Source organism: Leguminivora glycinivorella, chromosome 15 (assembly GCF_023078275.1).
Source record: "Leguminivora glycinivorella isolate SPB_JAAS2020 chromosome 15, LegGlyc_1.1, whole genome shotgun sequence".
NCBI lineage: Eukaryota > Metazoa > Arthropoda > Insecta > Lepidoptera > Tortricidae > Leguminivora > Leguminivora glycinivorella.
In genome coordinates this window covers 12,628,483-12,646,843 of record NC_062985.1, presented here as the reverse complement: position 1 = coordinate 12,646,843, position 18,361 = coordinate 12,628,483, and the positions used below count along the sequence as shown (strand labels likewise).

General features: G+C 36.2%; 2 protein-coding genes across 2 annotated transcripts; both read right to left on the bottom strand.

The window, feature by feature from the left end:
* Positions 1–354: 354 nt before the first annotated feature.
* LOC125233936 lies at positions 355–3,123 on the bottom strand. Its single transcript, XM_048140111.1, has 2 exons — positions 2,476–3,123; positions 355–1,175 (listed from the first exon to the last, which is right to left on the bottom strand). Exons 1-2 carry the CDS (start codon positions 2,902–2,904, stop codon positions 657–659), a joined length of 948 nt encoding a protein of 315 aa, XP_047996068.1. The 5' UTR covers positions 2,905–3,123; the 3' UTR covers positions 355–656.
* Positions 3,124–3,781: 658 nt separating this feature from the next.
* On the bottom strand, positions 3,782–6,320 carry LOC125234006. Its single transcript, XM_048140188.1, has 2 exons — positions 5,830–6,320; positions 3,782–4,403 (listed from the first exon to the last, which is right to left on the bottom strand). Exons 1-2 carry the CDS (start codon positions 6,262–6,264, stop codon positions 3,960–3,962), a joined length of 879 nt encoding a protein of 292 aa, XP_047996145.1. The 5' UTR covers positions 6,265–6,320; the 3' UTR covers positions 3,782–3,959.
* Between the last annotated feature and the right edge of the window lie 12,041 nt (positions 6,321–18,361).

Sequence of the window (18,361 nt, the reverse complement as noted above, 5' to 3'; positions counted from 1 at the left end):
CCAGTAACATTTTAAAACTCACACTCACATACATTAAATAAATTAATAATTAAATCATTTTCTAGTGTAAATTAAAGGTCATTCATTCAAAAAGGGTAACATTCTAGCGCTGAATCAAAATATCATAAATTACTATTGTCACTAGGTTTTTCGTTTTATTTTATAACAGGCAGGCAAGTATGGTCGCGCGATAAATGATAAAACATCAGTAGGCCTAGCACATGATGGCCGCGAGAGTATGTCGCCGCGAGATAGACTACCCGTCCTTATGTCATTAATACAGTTAGAAGAAGACGTGTGATCTATCTCGCGGCGACATACTCCCGCGGCCATCATGTGCTAGGCCTACAGGCCGTCCCTATCGCACTATTCGTAAGCCTGCCGGCCTGATGATTTATCATTTACCGAGCGACTATGCTTGCCTGCCAGCAGGGTTAGCACATGATTGCCGCGAGAGTATGTCGCCGCGAGATAGACTACCCGTCCTTATGTCATTAATACAGTTAGAAGAAGATGTGTCATCTATCTCGCGGCGACATACTCCCGCGGCAATCATGTGCTAGGCCTGCTGGTATAGTCAAAATTATCTAGCGTTGTTATCGGCCTTATTAAAACTATTACACGTGTTTTGATACTAGAATTATTGTTTTATCTCACTAGCTATATCTATCGTACGGAACTTCCGAGAAAACACTTCTCGCTCGAGGAATTATACTAGGAGCTTCTTGTGTTTCTACATCTAGTGGAAGGTCGGGGCTTACACCCCTGCTCTTCCCTAAGTAATACGCTCCTACGCCTACCAATCCTACTACCGTAAAGGCACCAACTGACACAATTGTGATAGTGAAGGGATTCCAAAATCCATTGTTTTCAGGATCTTCACGATCTCCCGGAGATGGTTCTTCAGTGCTTGCACCTGTATCTGGTCCCTCAGTGTTATCAGGTTCACCTGACCCATCTATTAAATCGCCATCTGTATATACTTCATCAAAAGCGAAAATGAACTCATCAGAATCACTTAACTCTTCTGTATTTGCATGAGGTGCATTTTTTATGCCACTTGCAATTCTTGGATCTGTTATGTCACTTTGAGAATATGTAAAGTTACCAGGAATGTACTGCAGAGAGTCGACGAGGACTAATTCAGTGTTGAGACTTTTTCCATATATTTGTACCTGTGGTAGACAAAAAATAAAAACTTTAGTGGTGATGAAATAGATTAAAATAGCAAAAGAAAGTAAACAGTCAAATGAATTCAGTTATTTTGAGTTTTAGACTGTACTAGTAATCTGCGTGCAAATTTCGACAGCAGGCATATAAAAAAAAACATTTTGTAGCTTTCGTGGAAACTAGGAGTTATTAGACCTGTACACTGTACAGTGCATCCAAAAGGGCTTTTAGAGCAATAATACGGAAATATGATAAGTCACTATACCTACGTTATTTGTTTAAGACAAATGATGCTTCCTGACTACCAAAATCATAAATATATTAGGTGACATATGTGCCTAAAGGTTCTCCTTGTTTTGGCATAATTTTACAATCAATAATTATTCTTGGCATAATCTATGTTGTCATAATTCACTTTTCGCATAATTGTTATGGCATAGTATAGTTACGCGCAATTTGTCTAGGCATATTTTTGTTTGCCCGAATATATTTCATGCATAAAAGTTATTCACCGAATGGTTTTTATGCATGAATTATTTCTGCATAACATGGTTTAGTTTAGTAGGTTAGGTAGAGTTAGGTATTTACCACGCGGAATTTTTATCATGGGTAATACTACTATATTAGTCTTGCAGTTCTAACCTAACCTAACCGAAATTCTTGACAAAATTTGTTGAGGTCACAGTTCTAACCTAACCAAACCGACTTCCTTGACATCATTTAGTATGGGTGGATATTCTGATTTTAAGAAATATGCCAAATACAATTATGCGAATTAATTTTATTCATAAAAACAATCGACGTAAACAGAATTATGCGAACTTATTTTCGGACAAAGTAATATTCGTAATTTTTTAGATTATGACAAATAAGTTTTCTGCCAAATTAACATTCGGCGAAACGAGAATAGAATATGCGAAGTCTGTTATGCAAACATGGTTACGGACAATTAAAGTTATGCCGAATAGAGGGACCCGTGCTAACCGCTTGTAAAAATATAATTGCGACGTCAGAAAACACTGTACAAATAAGTTGGTAATACTACATATATATTATGTGTAGTATTATATACACATATATGTAAATGAAACGAAAAAATTGCTTGAAAATGTGCATTTGGGAAAAAGTTATATCATTTAACGAATGACACACATGATATCAGCACGGGAAGCATGGTCGCGCGATAGACGATAAAATATCAGGCCGTCCCTATCGCACTTACAAATAGTGCGATAGGGACGGCCTGCTATTTTATCGTCTATCGCGCGACCATGCTTCCCGTGCTGGTGCATAATTTGTACTTACATATCCCAATGTGTGCACTTTGATAGGCACTGTTACGTTGACCCAGCCTGGCACTAAATTCTTGTTCATCCCTTCATACTTAACTGACGTTGTAACTTCATCTTGTTCATCAAACACAGTAACAGTTATTCCACTGTATTGAGATACTGTTCGAAGGTAAGCTGTTACTTCTAAGGTTCCTTCCAGAAATAAGATAGGAAATGATGAAACGCAACTATTTCCTAGAGCACGAATTGCTTCAGATCTTCCTTCGTAAGGCGGCACTACCTTATAATGTTCATAACTCACTAAACTCCACTGGTTTGCATTCACACATTGTTTTTCACTAAAAATGTCCAAATAATTATCGTCAAAATAATAAGTCACTCCTACCAAATCGTCACTTATTACTGCTACAAAAATTGTAATAAAATATACTAGAAATAACATCGCATGATGTTTTTGGAGCCTGTGTTAATAGGGAACTACATGTTACACTGACTTTTTAAAAGTGGTGAAAATATTATCTGAGTGCGCGTATTAAAAGTAGTTTTAGATTACATGATAGATAAGTCGCCAAGTAGCTAAGTGTACTTTTTAATCAAAAGCATAAAGCAAATAATAAAATTTATATTGATGACTGAAAGTTATAAATACTTTTATTCACACGGATATTTATGATTGCTAGATTACTTATTGGGACCGTTTTGCGCGACTATTCCTCACATTCACATTCGTGGTGCAAGCATATAGACATAATAAGTAACTAAGTTTGAGTTTTCACTCCATTCATCAGTTTGCATATTTAATAAGTAGAGTAATAAGGTAAATTAATTACACTATTCATTATTTATGCATATAAATAAATAAATGAAGGTGTCTTAGTCAATATTACACAGATTTAACAATGACAACTCGTGTTCAATTCTATTAGTAGGTAGGTAATATTTAAATGCTTAATGAGTGGAGGACCAAACATTACAATAAGGTACGCACGTATTTCACGTTTAGCGATTTATGGGACCGTCCACACTCAAGAGACGCATGTCAGTCGACGCGGAATGGACGTCAACGCCACGCCGCCTGAATGTAATTTAAAAAACGTCTCCTCAGTACATTTTGTATACTTAGGTTAGGAAAGACGTAAAACGCGCCCCCAGGCGGCGCGGCGAGCGCCAAGCGACGTCCCTTGCGCGTCCTTCCTATACAAAATGTACTGAGAAAACATTTTTTAAATTACATTCAGGCGGCGTGGCGCTGACGTTCGTTCCGCGTCGGCGGACATGCGTCTCTTGAGTGTGGACGGTCCCTATGTTCTCTGTTACGCTTGGTAACTGTTAAGTAAGGTATGAGCAATATTTTGTTTATGAATGATATATACACGTTTATTGTTTTGACAAATACTTTTATTGTAAGGTACTGACAGATACAAAAGTAAAAAAAAAGTTACTGCGTCTTATTCGTGAAACAAACACTTTTTGATTTGTTCTTAGTGCTAGTCACAATCAAACAGAATATATGTTGTTATTGTTATTACTTCTACCGACAAAAGAGCTTTCCGATTCTGCATACATGCTCTTTACTCTTGGAACTAGATATGGTTTTGGAAGATTGTCTATATCCTCATAAACCTGAGGATCCTGTTTAGCCCCCTGCCTTTTCCCTAAAGCGAAGCAACCCCAAGCTAGTAAAGCTAACAATATTACTGGTATTATTACTGCGAGGGAAATAGTTAGGGGTGTCCAGAAATCTTCCGCGTTAAAAAAACGAAATGATCGTTCAGTAACTGACTTAATGTTAACTTGATCTGAAATTGCGGTCTGTAGAACTTCATTATGAGATGCGAGTGTCGAGTCTTCTTGGAGTAGTTTATTTTGTTCTGCAGGATAGTAACAGATGGATTCGACCAGGATTTTCGATTGCGATGACGCTTTCCCTACGAGCATGATCTGAAATAAAATAATTTCATTTATATTCGTAATCATTGTACCTGTAGTTGAAACTAGTCTAAAAGGTTTATTAAAATGTAATCTATACTAACATATAAAATAATTGCAAATAAAGAAATGTATACTTATTGTGCATTAGGGTAATTCCGAAAGTCGTCTAATTTCGAAAGTCGCATAAAAATCACCATTATTTCCATCATATCAATATCCCCCTTTCGAAATTACCCGAACATTTCTGCCATTCTGAATTACCCTAACGCACCTTAAACATAGCGCTTTCCGGTCGCATCCTAGTCTGAGATCTGGTGCCGTAGCGGAATGGCATTTCTGCGACGCGAAACAAAAACGAAACGCCGCGAAAGGTAGTCTGGCTCTGTCGCGCCAATACGCAAGAGCGATAGAGATAGATATCTACGAGCGTTTGTGACATTCGGCTATGTAGCCAGGTCAGACAAATTAATCCCAAAAGTTGGCTTGTACAATAGGATTTTTTCGACAATTTCTTATACCGATAAGCGATCGGCTTATAGAATATGTTGTATGTAAAGTCGCCGTCAATAGAACTTGTCAACAATGTAAACAAACCTTGTAGTCAAAATGTTATTAATTTTCATTCGTACTCATCAGATACTGACTAAATCCATGTGTTATTTAATCAATTCATATCACATTATGATCCTCAACCTTTAAAATAATAAAATTGTGCTAGAATATTGATATTTTATACAACGGTTTGTTTACACTGTTGACAATTTCTATTGACGGCGATTCTACAAATAATTACTTACATAGGTGCTCTATGAAAGGTGATTCATTAATAAGACAAGTAGGTATGTTATAGCCAATGTCGTCACCTACTTACGATATCAACGTTGCTACTACTTGGTACTCTAAATTCAAGTTGACACATCTAAACTATTTAAATCTGATGCTCCATTATACAACATATGAATTCAAGGGGCCGCAACATTTTTGTAAAAATAACTGTTTGCACAGAGAGAATACAATCAGTTTTCATGTTCGTTCAACAAGTTTTTTGGTTAAAATAGCGCCTACGTGCTCTTTGGTTCAAACAACAAGCTACTTGTCATTTGAATCGGCAATATATTTGAATCAACAAGTCGATTTTATAAAAACAACCTGACACATATTGTTTTAAACATACGTTTGGCTGATTCAAACGGATAAACCGCAACAAGTCGAACTTGTTAAATTCACAATGCAAATTTCTCTGTGTGTTAATTCTTACTTAACCATAAGACTTAATTTGTTCAAAGTTCAAATTTCACCAAAAAAATATCTCGACTTATCAAGTTCTTTACGCCATCCACCGAATTATAACATAAGTTTAAAATAGAGTTCTTTGCTAACTATAAACGTCATACTTATATTGCAACTACTCTTTTCAAATTATTCCAATACTCACATATCCATCGTAATGTGGGTTTCCTTCTAAAGAAATTTCTAAAATGCCCCATCCATTATTGACTTTATTGTTAGAATGGGGGAGGGTGGCTAGCCCAACAACATTGTATTCCTCTGCTTCATACACTAATACTGTCAAGAAGTCTTCGAAGGCAACTGATTCTGAGAAAACCGTGACTTTTACAATTCCACCACTGGCCAAAGACACCGTGTTTGACGCTATACAACTTGGATTGGCATCTGGAGTTAATGCACTTAATATGCCATTCTGATCATCTATGATTGCAGTAGTCACACTGAAAGTATTATTGAACTCCCCTTGGCACCGCACATTATCACTTGTAAACAACTTTTCTATGTCTGTTTCACTACACAGTTCACAACTCACTACACCAAGTATAAACAAAACTGCCTGAAATTTAGCATAATATTCCATTGTAAAAACTTTAGTACACAACTGAATTCATTTGCTCATATTCTAGGTTAATTTGGTCTGTCACTTGCGTATTATCACTGATAAGATTGAGTTGTGCCTCCATTAATGGAATATCGATTAGATACATTTCATAGACGACGTAGAAATGTTTTCTATGTTACACCCTAAGTATTTTCTATCAGTGGGTATTGATATTTAATATTATATTAGGTACTTAGGAATCGTTTTAGATACTTGGTTGCCATTATCAGATTTTGTGGTAGTACATGATATAAGTCGACTGCGCTACGAGTATAATGAACTGATATTTAATAATTTCTACCAGTTATTTTTGACCATGAAGTTATTCTGAAAAATGCCATAGTATGTTAGGTATGTACTTGAAATCATTAAGTGCATTAGGGTAATTCCGAATGTCGTCGAATTTCGAAAGTCGTGTAATAACCACAATTATTTCCATCATATCAAGGTTCCCCTTTCGAAATTACCCGAGCATTTCCGTGATTCGGAATTACCCTAATATTAATGTACTTTATTTAATTCTTAAACTAAAAATATACTTGTATGAAAATAGATTAAGCGCCTAATAAAATGCAAAAGCAACATAAGTATGCGAAAAATAAAACGTAACTTACTACATAGATAAGGCGTTGAAAGTATAACAATACATGAATATAATCATATCCTTAGTTGGAACCTCTTTACTTGCGTTTATCTATACACATACTCTTGTATTAGAAAAGACATATATTATTCCAACAGAAAGACCGTGTGAACTTTGTGGTAAATACTCCGATATTGTCAGGACCTTTTATAGCAAAACGGTAAGTATGGGACCCCGAGGACGCTACAACTTCTAAATAAATATGGGCATATAAATAATATTAGTGGCGGAAGAGCCGCAGGGAACCGATCCCAATATTACCTACTTTTGAGTTTCCGTAGGTTTCGGGTCCGAGGGTTACTTTGACAAAGGCAACGGGTCATTTTAGATGTTAGGAAATGTTCTAATTGCGGCATCTCTTGAATAATTTATTTAGAATTTTGCCAAGTTGCTGTAAACACAATAAGTCAAATGGCTTACAAGTTTTACATGCAATTTATGTTGGAATGCTACCTAGTTGGAACGTTTGAGACACAAAATAAAAACATTTCTGTTTTGTTTTTATTTAAAGGTTAGTACACAAACATAATACTGTTGTGTGACAAACCCCTCGCGTTACCACTTGACGTTTACAAATATACTAGCAATATTCTAGTATTTTTTTGAATCTCGCATACAGAATTTTGTCACTAAAATACCTGTTGAAAACGGTGACTTGCTTATTATTTTCAGTGACAATTTTCTGAATTCGAACGCGTGAGACTTAAAAATCAGCCGGATGTATTGCCTTTTTTAAAGTGAATTTAAGCGGAGCAAAAAAAAAGAAAAACAGTCGGAAAAACTATTTGAGACACTTTAAATAAGTTCAAGCAATTTGGCGAGGTTTTTCTCCTTTTCTTCGAATGGTTTACGAAGTAACTTCTCGCTGAATCCGAATTTAAAATCCCTGGTGAGCTCTTAACGCCGCCGCTACCGAGGATGTGTCTTACTTAGATGATCGAAACACATAGATGTGACGCAAGTTCCAGATATATTTTTACAAACTTGCTAGGTATGTAGGTAGGTATGTATGTATGTAACTATTATACAGCAAATGTGTGTTACTTGTCTTGCAAGTTTTTTTTAGTTTAGTTACAAGTCTTGCAAGTTTCCATTTCGACTTCCGATGAAACTGAAATTTTGCATAGCTACGTATATCAATCGGATGACAATGTAATATTATGGTGGCATTGAGTAGATCTGATGATGGGGACAGGAGATGGCCATATGAGCTCTGTGATAAAAGAATGTCACGTAACTGTACAGAAATATTTCGATGACTGTTAGTTGCGTATGGAAATAAAAATACAGCCAATGTTAAAAGCAAGTACCTTTTTCACATATTTTTTTTGTAGAATACTTAATGCAATTACCGTCATTGCCCTTTAGCATATAACCGACTGTTGTCTGCCCGTAATTTTGATTCATTGCCTTTTTTCTTCTCTTTTTCCTGATGTGTGCTCAGTGTGCTAGTAGTATACCGATTGGTTTTATTATTTTTGGCTTCGTATTCGGATTTAGTGATGAAAATAGTCAAGTGAGTTTTTGTAGTATGTATTTTGTCACCCGTATATAATTTAACTTTCCGTTTAGCGTTGTACATTTGTATAATTGTCAACTTAGCAAGGATTGGTGGTCCTCGGGTTTTATTTCGGCACATAGGTGTCTGATATCAGCCGAACGCAGCCTAGCCAATGATACGATCATTGACACTGCAACAATACTGTGTGTAAAAGACACACTACTTTACCATATTAATACGACAATAATTGCATTTCATTGTCTCAGGATCGAGAATAAAGATTAAAAAAAAAGATAAATCATACTACGCAAGTTTGAAGTCAAGTACGGGTCGAACGCGATGAATTACGAAAATATTATTTTCAGTAGATGGTATTTTTTTTACGAGAAGTGGCTCATTACATGCCGGGTCGAAACTTCGGAGTGCTATCTGTACTGGAAAACGTCGTACGATACAGGTGCGAAAAGGAAATTCGTAACTCGTGTCGACTTAAAACACTTCCTTCAGTCGTGTTTTAATTTATCGCCACTCGTTTCGAACTTCCTTTTTTACGCACTTGTATCTTAATGTACTATTCTGAGTGGCACTGAAACTTAGTAGTTCTTGTGCTCTGCCTACCGCTTTATGGGATACAGGCGTGATTATATCTATGTATGTATATTATTTTTGACGTTCTAATGAACACAAGTTAAATTATAATCTATTGAAAATACTTCAACTTGTGCTGTCTTAAAGTAGTCACACTACTATGTATATAAATTAAAACCGAAATAAATTACATATATGAAAGAAAAACCGGCCAAGAGCGTGTCGGGCCACGCTCAATGTAGGGTTCCGCAGTTTTCCGTATTTTTCTCAAAAACTACTGAACCTATCAAGTTCAAAACAATTTTCCTAGAAAGTATTTATAAAGTTCTACATTTGTGATTTTTTTCATATTTTTTAAACTTATGGTTCAAAAGTTAGAGGGGGGGGACGCACTTTTTTTTCCTTTAGGAGCGATTATTTCCGAAAATATTAATATTATCAAAAAACGATCTTAGTAAACCCTTATTAATTTTTTAATACCTATCCAAAAATATATCACACGTTGGGGTTGAAATGAAAAAAAATATCAGCCCCCACTTTACATGTACGGGGGGTACCCTAATAAAACATTTTTTTCCATTTTTTATTTTTGCACTTTGTTGGCGTGATTGATATACATATTGGTACCAAATTTCAGCTTTCTAGTGCTAACGGTTACTGAGATTATCCGCGGACGGACGGACGGACGGACGGACAGACAGACATGGTGAAACTATAAGGGTTCCTAGTTGACTACGGAACCCTAAAAAGTGACCAAGTCCTCTGGTGCCTGAGGCTGGAATCGAACCAGCGTACTCTCCAATCGCGGGAGATGCCTCTTTATCCGCTCGGCCACCCAGGTCACAGCTGTCGAGGTCGAAATTATCTCTCATATGAGTAATCTATACAAGGACTTGTAGGGCCCTCTGTCCATCCCTAGGGCAGAACGGTATGGTTCTTGCCCCCCGTGTGAACCAAACTCAGGTTGGTTTCGACACAGCTCGAGAGATGGCGCTGCTAAATCAATTCTAATGAACACAAGTTAAATTTATAATCTATTGAAAATACTTCAACTTGTGCTGTCTTAAAGTAGTCACACTACCCAGTAGTGATTCCAGCTTCAGGCACCAGAGGACTTGGTCACTTTTTCTTTCATATATGTAATTTATTTCGGTTTTAATTTATATTTTTGACGTTTCGATCATTGCACAGGCCATGACGGAAAATTGCTCTAATTTCAAAAATGAAGTATCAGCAGCGGCGCTAGTGTCGCACCCCTCACCTTAAGATTCGTTATCTACTGCCAGCCCCAATTATTATTTCCATCGCTTCTTTCTGTAACGTTAATCTAAGCGCAATACTTAGGAGGCAGGCAGCGAGAGCCACAACAAAGCCTGTCAAGTTAACGTCGTCGCCATTGTCCCGTTCAATGCAGAAAGAAATTGGCTACTTTCTTACCTGAAAAGAATTCGATACCTCAGGTATTGAAAAGTTTCGTTTTGACGTTACAGAAAATTGAGCGCAACGAGTGTTCGATTTCACGTAGGGCCCCTTTGTAAGACGACATTGTTTTATGAATGACAAACTCGATAAGAAAATTGACTTGATGCCGACACTGAAGCCGTAAACTGAGGAGCTATCTTGGGTAATAATGTCCAATGGTTTAGTAATTTACTTTGATGAAAAATAAAATATATTGAAATTGTATGGCATAAAAATAAATACCTATACCCCAAATTGTTGTGTTGAAAACCTAGTTACCTAGTCGAGTTTTTAACTTTTATGCTAATAACTATTGTACCTCATTTACCTAACTTACCAATAAGAATAATATCCTCAAAATTCCTTACAATACAAACATAGATTTCATTATTTAAGATTGTTTAAATAAGATAAATTATTGATTTATTTTTCTATTCGGAAGTAGGGCCTGCATGTTGTGTTTTAAAGTGGTAATTACACGCAGTATCGAAAAGTGTGCCCCAATATGATATTGCGTGTACGCACAAATGCGTTTTGTAGGTTTTGGCATCTAATAAGGTGTGTTGTAAAAGATTGTGAGCACGACCTGTAACTGACAAAGAAAAGTATGGGAGCAAAAAAAAAGATCGTATAATTTCCGCACTAGTACTCTTCTTTTCCTCTTTTTCTCAGCAATCAGCATTATTGGCTATTGTCAGCATCTTAACCAAAGCGCGACATTCTTAAGCTCCCTTCAGGTGCGCTTGCATGACAAAATGCCATTCGTCCTATTTCAGTCCACAGATGGTTTTCAATAGAAAATTATCCATTAAGTATTCACTCGCATTTTCTCCTGAGACTTTTACTTTATTTCTTATTCTAACATTCCTTCGCTTGTGTTAAAAGTGCAAAAACTGCGCTGTAAGCCGCTGGCCTGCCGGCGTTTGAGCTCTGCTTTTAATGCGTTTTTAAAAGTAGCTATCCGAGATGGTTTTTGAGTTCATCGCGCCTGGTTGCAGGAATAATTTGTCGTTGATAAAAGGATTTCAGATTATGCACAGTTCAGGTTTCTTGGCTTCTTAAAACGTGGCAGGAAACTTAATTGTGTTTGTGTCGAGTTTTATGGCCTGAACCTCGTGCGTTGAAAATATATAACACTAAGTTGTGTAAAATATATTGTAGATACCTATACGATTATTGTACCTACAGAATTATACCTACTTTATATACTTATTAGACTTACTATAATATAAATTAAATCTTTATTTAAGTAGTTATTTCAGCTAAATTCAAGTTAAAGTAATACATAAATTTAATCATTTTCATTTGGTAAGAAAAATACATATGTTCCACAGATGTGACAGATATCATATTTATATATCTTAGATAAAAAAAACGTATCTAAGCGTGAGTATCGTAGCTTGCAGCTTTCGGGCGTCAATTTTTGTAAATTCAAGTCAACAAGAACATTAAAAATGCCTCATTACGTGATATGTATAAATTGCAACAACACAAAAATTATGAACTAGTAACTCAGTAGGTACGGTCGCGGACATTAATTGTTGATCCACTTCTAGCCCATTTTATACTGGACACTTCATAGCTTAATTATGACATGACAAAATTATTGTGGCCTCTGAATGGCTCAACGATTAAAGTCCGTGAGTGTACAAAATCTGACACGCTCGGTCTCTATGCAAATAGATGAACTTGTATCTTTTATCTAAATCTAGTTCTGTAATATTTTCTAATAAATTGCACGTTGCCACATTTCTGAGATTCTATTTAACCTGTTTTTGGGCCAGCGTGTACATTATCGTAAAATGGCTACCAACATACCCTGTGTTTGTGTATCGTGTGTATGTAGACTATGTGTTGTTCATAATTAATTGATTTGTTGGCCTCAGGCTTCTATTTCAGGATTATGTTAATATCCCATTGGCAAGATTTACTGACTAGGTAAATAGAACTCGCATATAAACGAAATGCATATGACGCATTAATTCAGGTCAGATAGTTAATTAATGCACATATTGTTATGGGTTGAGTAAAGTTCTGGTAAAATAGAATTATCATTAAATGGTGCTGTACAACCACATTTGAATTATGTTGAATGGTTAAATAATGGTACTGTAAATAAATAATAAATAAATAAATATTGGGGACACTTTAAACAGATCAACTTAGCCCCAAATTAAGCAAAGCTTGTACTATGGGTGCTAAGCGACGAGGCACATACTTAAATAGATAAATACATACTTATACACATAGACAACATCCATGACTCGGGAAGAAATATATGCCCTTACCGGGATTCGAACCCAGGACCGTGGCTTAGCCGGCAGGGTCATCACCGACTGAGCCAGACCAGTCGCCGGCAAAAATATCGTAAAAAAAGACGGCTGCATAAATATGAGACACGTTCTTATGGATCTAGAAATAAAATTGTGTTAGATGTTATTGCGGTCTTCCTTTTGTGCAATATTATTCCCGGTGAATGTACATCTTCGGAATGGATTCCAAAGATTTTAGATTTAGAATATACAATTATACATAGATCGTGTTTTCGATGAAGACGCGTGCCGTGCCTTATATTTTAGTTACATTGCAAAGACCGCAAGTCTTTTGAGGTTGCACTGAATTTAGACGGACGATCAAATGCTGCATTGTAATCCTCCAGAATCTGCGGGCAAAAGCTAGTACGTTTTATAAATTGCTCACGAATCATCGAATATCCCAGTGTTCAACTAATGGTATAGCCGAACTAAAAATTTTATTATTAATATGCTTAGGCTGTATTACAATTCGACATCACTTCCACAAAAGTAAGCTAGTAAAAATAAAGCACTTTAACAACGTTACCGAATCGGCCACCGCACGTTTTGATTTATCGAACTTGTTCTGTGGTCCTGGCGTTTGCGGTCCACGGCTTTATTTGGGTAATGAGCCCTTGTGGCTTCGGACGTTAGTGTTTCGCTTATTATTACATACCATGCACCTTTCACTGATGACATGGTTCATAAAGAGAGCGACGCTGGATGTATTCAATGGACACATGACTAGATTAATAATGTAAATAAAACGTGAAAAATATTTTTTAATACAGTTGCTCAAAAAGTGCCCGTTTTTTGGCTGTTTAGCGTGTGAGAAGTTGTATTTTACGAACTAGTGCGTAAAAAGTATATACGTTCCATTTTACGACTACTTACCGAACTGTTTTCATATTAGTCTAGTTTACTAAGACAGAATAAAACTATAAACATACTATTAAGTGATTAATATTTAAAACGTTAATATTTCATATGTAATTGTTTACTTTTAGTCATACTAAACATAATTTATAAAATGGTTTATACTTTGAAAAATCTGTCATAATGAGTCGTGTAAACAAAACATGATTGGAACGAAACGCGTCTTCTACTGTCAAAGTAGAGGCGTCTACCATGTTTTAACTTAATGCACGTTCAAAAAACCTCAATATGTTACGCGATTTGTCATAATTATTTTACGTTATTTGCAATACGTCGGGGCATAAATGGATCGATTAAATTAAAATGTAGTTGTACATTAAACAATCGTCCCAAATCGTAAATGTTTATGTTTTTATGGCACCCAATGAAATAAATTATGTTAGATGAATAGCAAACTCGAAAATATGCACGCAAGTTTAAAAGCTTCAAAAATACGCCTTTGAATTGTCAAATAATCCGTCAATGTCCATGCATGGGAAAATTGATAGTTCGGATTGTTTTATTTCGTTTTAAGTAAGTACTAAGTAGTAGTGTTTTTTCGCAACTGTATCAGGGGCGGCTCACTCCGCGAATCTATCGCCGCGCTACAAGTACATGTCAGCGGCCGCGAGTTCGCGGCCCATTCATTGGCGACGACCTTCGCGCGGCGCAATAAAATTCAATGTTGGCTGCTCGCGTGCGGTCCGTTTGTTAATGTAGGTAAGAATTTAGAATGGCGGCATTTTGTGAACATCAAAGGAGTGAGCCTTCTGTACTTGTACTATTATATATTCTGTGACTGTATTAAAAAACGTCGTTCGTCACACGTGCGAGAATGTCATTCTTGTAATGAGTAATGACATACTTCTCGCACTTATAACGAAATGTACTATTTCAGTACAGATCATTGAGGTATATGTAATGGTACAGATGGTGATTTTTTTACGCACTAGTGCGAGAAGTGGTTCATTATATGCCAGGTCGAAACTTCGGAGAGCCATCTGTACTGAAAAACGTCGTACGATACACGTGCGAAAAGGAAATTCGTAACTCGTGTCGATTTAAAACACTCCCTCCCTTCACTCCCTTCGGTCGTGTTTTAATTTATCGCCACTCGTTCCGAACTTCCTTTTTTACACACTTGTATCGTAATGTACTATTGTTTATGTTCCTTAGAAGTTCATTAAACCCTAGTTAAGGGTAAACACAAAAAACTATATTCTGCTTTTTTCCTTTCAAAACCCGAAAGCCCCTTAAGCTTAAGATGTCTAAGTCTTGCTTGCTTCTCTACATATAATAGTTATTTGTTATACAAGGGGGCAAAGTTGTATTTTAACGCCGAGTGTTGAATTGAAAAACGAGCAAGTGAAAGGATTCTATAGTTGAACCACGAGCGAGGCGAGTGGTTCGAGAATAGAATCCTGAACTTGCGAGTTTTTTAACACACGAGAAGTAAAATACATTTGCACCCGAGTGTAACACAAAACTTTTCTCCTCACTATAGCGAGGAAACTACAACGCAAGAAAATGCGTTTATCACTGCTTCCAGTAGTTCCACGGGTGGTAAATCATCTTAATTACTAGATTCAACTACTTTTGTCAATTCTAAAGCAGTTAATTTGACTTTATTCAAGGTCAAATTACTTTACCCACTAGTGGATAAAATGAGTTTTTACCCGCTGGTATTAAAGGACAAAACACGTGTTTCCGAGCTAGTGAGGGGAAAAATAATTATTTGCATGAATAAGGCCGTATTCTCATTAACTTGTATAGATGCGAATCGCGACGTGTAGGTAAATTAAAATGGAGTGATTCACACGAAAAAGACACTACGACTTCACAACAATGCCTTCATATAGAATATGATCCGGCATCCTGTCGTGGATTGTATATTTGATGTTATATAGGTTTATGATATATAGGACTGTACATTTGCTGCCCAACACAGTGGGGACGTGGCCTTACATGTTTCTCCAGACAACTAGGAGAACAATACCCAGCAATAAAACGCAATGCAAAAAGAATAACACCAATATGAACTAGTCACTGCAACAAACAGTCTATTCTGTCGGTTCCGGACGATTTACGCAGGCCGATACCGATTCTTTCCGACTACACGTCGTTAACTGGAATAGATAACATTTGTTCCGGTAGATGGTGTACATTCGTTTGTTGGTGAGGTGTCAGGATGGCGCGTTGCGGGAATTTTATGGATGTTTTAGATCGTTACGGGCATGTAGGCTTACGATACAGCATTGAGGTGACATTCACAATATCCATGCCTATCTTTTGGACATACATAATTTTACACTGTATAACATTCGTAACGCATAGCTATTATGCTGAAGCACTTTATCCTCCTAAAACCGGTCATTTTTGTGCTTTTGAATTAAAAACTTTCTTTTATACGAGTATTATATAAAAAATCAAACCTTATGGGTTAAATTGTGGCGTAGGCGAGAGGCTGGCAACCTGTCAATGTCACAGTTTCGTTTTCTTTCAACCCCTTATTTGCCAAGAGTGGCACTGAAGCTTTAGTAGTTTCATGTGTTCTGCCTACCCCTTTATGGGATACAGGCGTGATTGTATGTATGTTGTATGTGTGTATGTATCAAACCTTATGTCGCCAGTACTTACGAGGTTAAGGACATACCATTCAAAAGTCACAAAAATGTTATTATTGAAAATGGTGTTGCCCCGTGAGTCGGTTTGAGTTCGATTGTATTTATAACTTATATAAATAATTGAAAAATGTTAATTGTTAATTGAAAGCTTTTCGTTTTGAGATTCAAATGTCATTAAAAAAATATTAAACATTGATCATAATATTGTTTTTCCGTGTACCCTTCACGTATCAAAAGCTTTGAATAAGAACACATTAGTGACTCCGCCAAGGTTGCGATGTCTGTCGCTTTTACCTAGGTACCTACGGTTATCTTGTACCGAACCTGGGTAAAGTTCCGTCTGAATTGAGTCATAAATTCATAAAGGTATCAGGCGTGTCGCTCCATGCAACACACAAACCACTTACCACTAGACGGTGCATACATTGCTTCGTATCTACATTAGTCCGGCTTCGAAACAGTGTTCTTTTTTTTACCATAGCCATATGTTTGATGTTCTTAAATTGGACATTGAAATGGTTAATACCTCAAAGGGACAGGTGGACGGCTTCGGTACTTAAATACTTAAGAAATTGAACGTTTTAAAATTGTGCAGGCTCATTTATTTAGATAAATTTCAAAATTATATTGCAATTAAAATCACTCTAGTCACGTGATAACTATGTAGCAATTAGATTTATAGCTATTTGTGTATTTTGTTCTTGGAAAACATTACGAGATAAAGTAACTGCATGCATACTGTATTTGTAAAATTACAATGAGCAAAATGACATCAACAGTAGGTTGTATAGTACTTTCTGTACGACCAATTTTATCGTAGCAAATGTTCAGAATACATAATTAAAATTAATCTACGCGTCAACTAGGGAATAAATCACATTATTTTATTTACTAAGCTACTAACATAATATCGTAACTAGAATAAATATTAAAGTCTTATAACAGTAATAACGTCCATGTATACTTACATAGGTAATTCCAACACTTAAATAGTCGTGGATTGGAAATAGTGTAGGCACAGACAAAAAAGTACTTATGTTGGTAGTTTTAGTTGTTATGAATAAAATATCTGCTCTCTAGTGACTGCTGGTACCTAAAGACACAACTACAAAGGTAAAACAGTGTCTAGGAGCAGTAGTCTATCGTGTACCAACAGTAACTTTACTCGCTCGTTTTGAATTACGTCATTTGGCTGACACGCAAGCAGGGTTCTGTACCCAAAGGGAATCAATCTGCCAGTCATAAGATTACATCCGTGTGTTTGTACTATATTATCGAATGGGAAATCCTTGCAAAGGTAACCAACAACAGTCAAATATTAATATATTAGGTATAGGTATATTATTTTTTTGGCATTTGGTCTCAGGAAGCAATGCTTTGAGGATATCAAGGAATTTTAATACTAAGCAAATTGTTTGAACTCTGTCACCTATCCATCACAGATCAAATCACACAAGATAAAAGTTAGAGATTTGGTCTTTAAGTAAGGCCTAATAAGTTCGTTATTTCTCTCTCCTACAGATCATTAGATAGTTAGCGGGATTTTAGGCGTATTTCAGACATTTATTTGCAATTATTTATCTATCGATTCAAACTCAAGGGGAAAGGGAAAAGGCCTCAAGGGTTTCGATTTCTGTCGGTTCTACGAAGGTAAGATGGAAGAGTTTATTTAAAAGAATTAGTTTGATTTTGTTGTTTGTCTATTTTATGTACTTATTTTATCTAATAAACTATTTTGCTACTACTATGTATGGTCCAAAACTCACTACGACGTCTACGACATTTATAAGCTCCGTCATCTGAGCCTAATACGGCATTTTAACATTAATTTGTTAATTAAAATAAAAACGCTTTTCCCAAAGTCCCTAAAATACGAATATTAATCAGTAACAGAATTGTACCAATACGTCATTATCATAATGTCGGCTGTCACACGTCCGTCGAAACAATTTGGCTTTTGGAAAGTCAAAATATCAATTTTAATATACCTATCTCATCATAAATTTAAAGAGAAATAAAATAACGAGTCCGAACCCGAACGCTTGTGTCG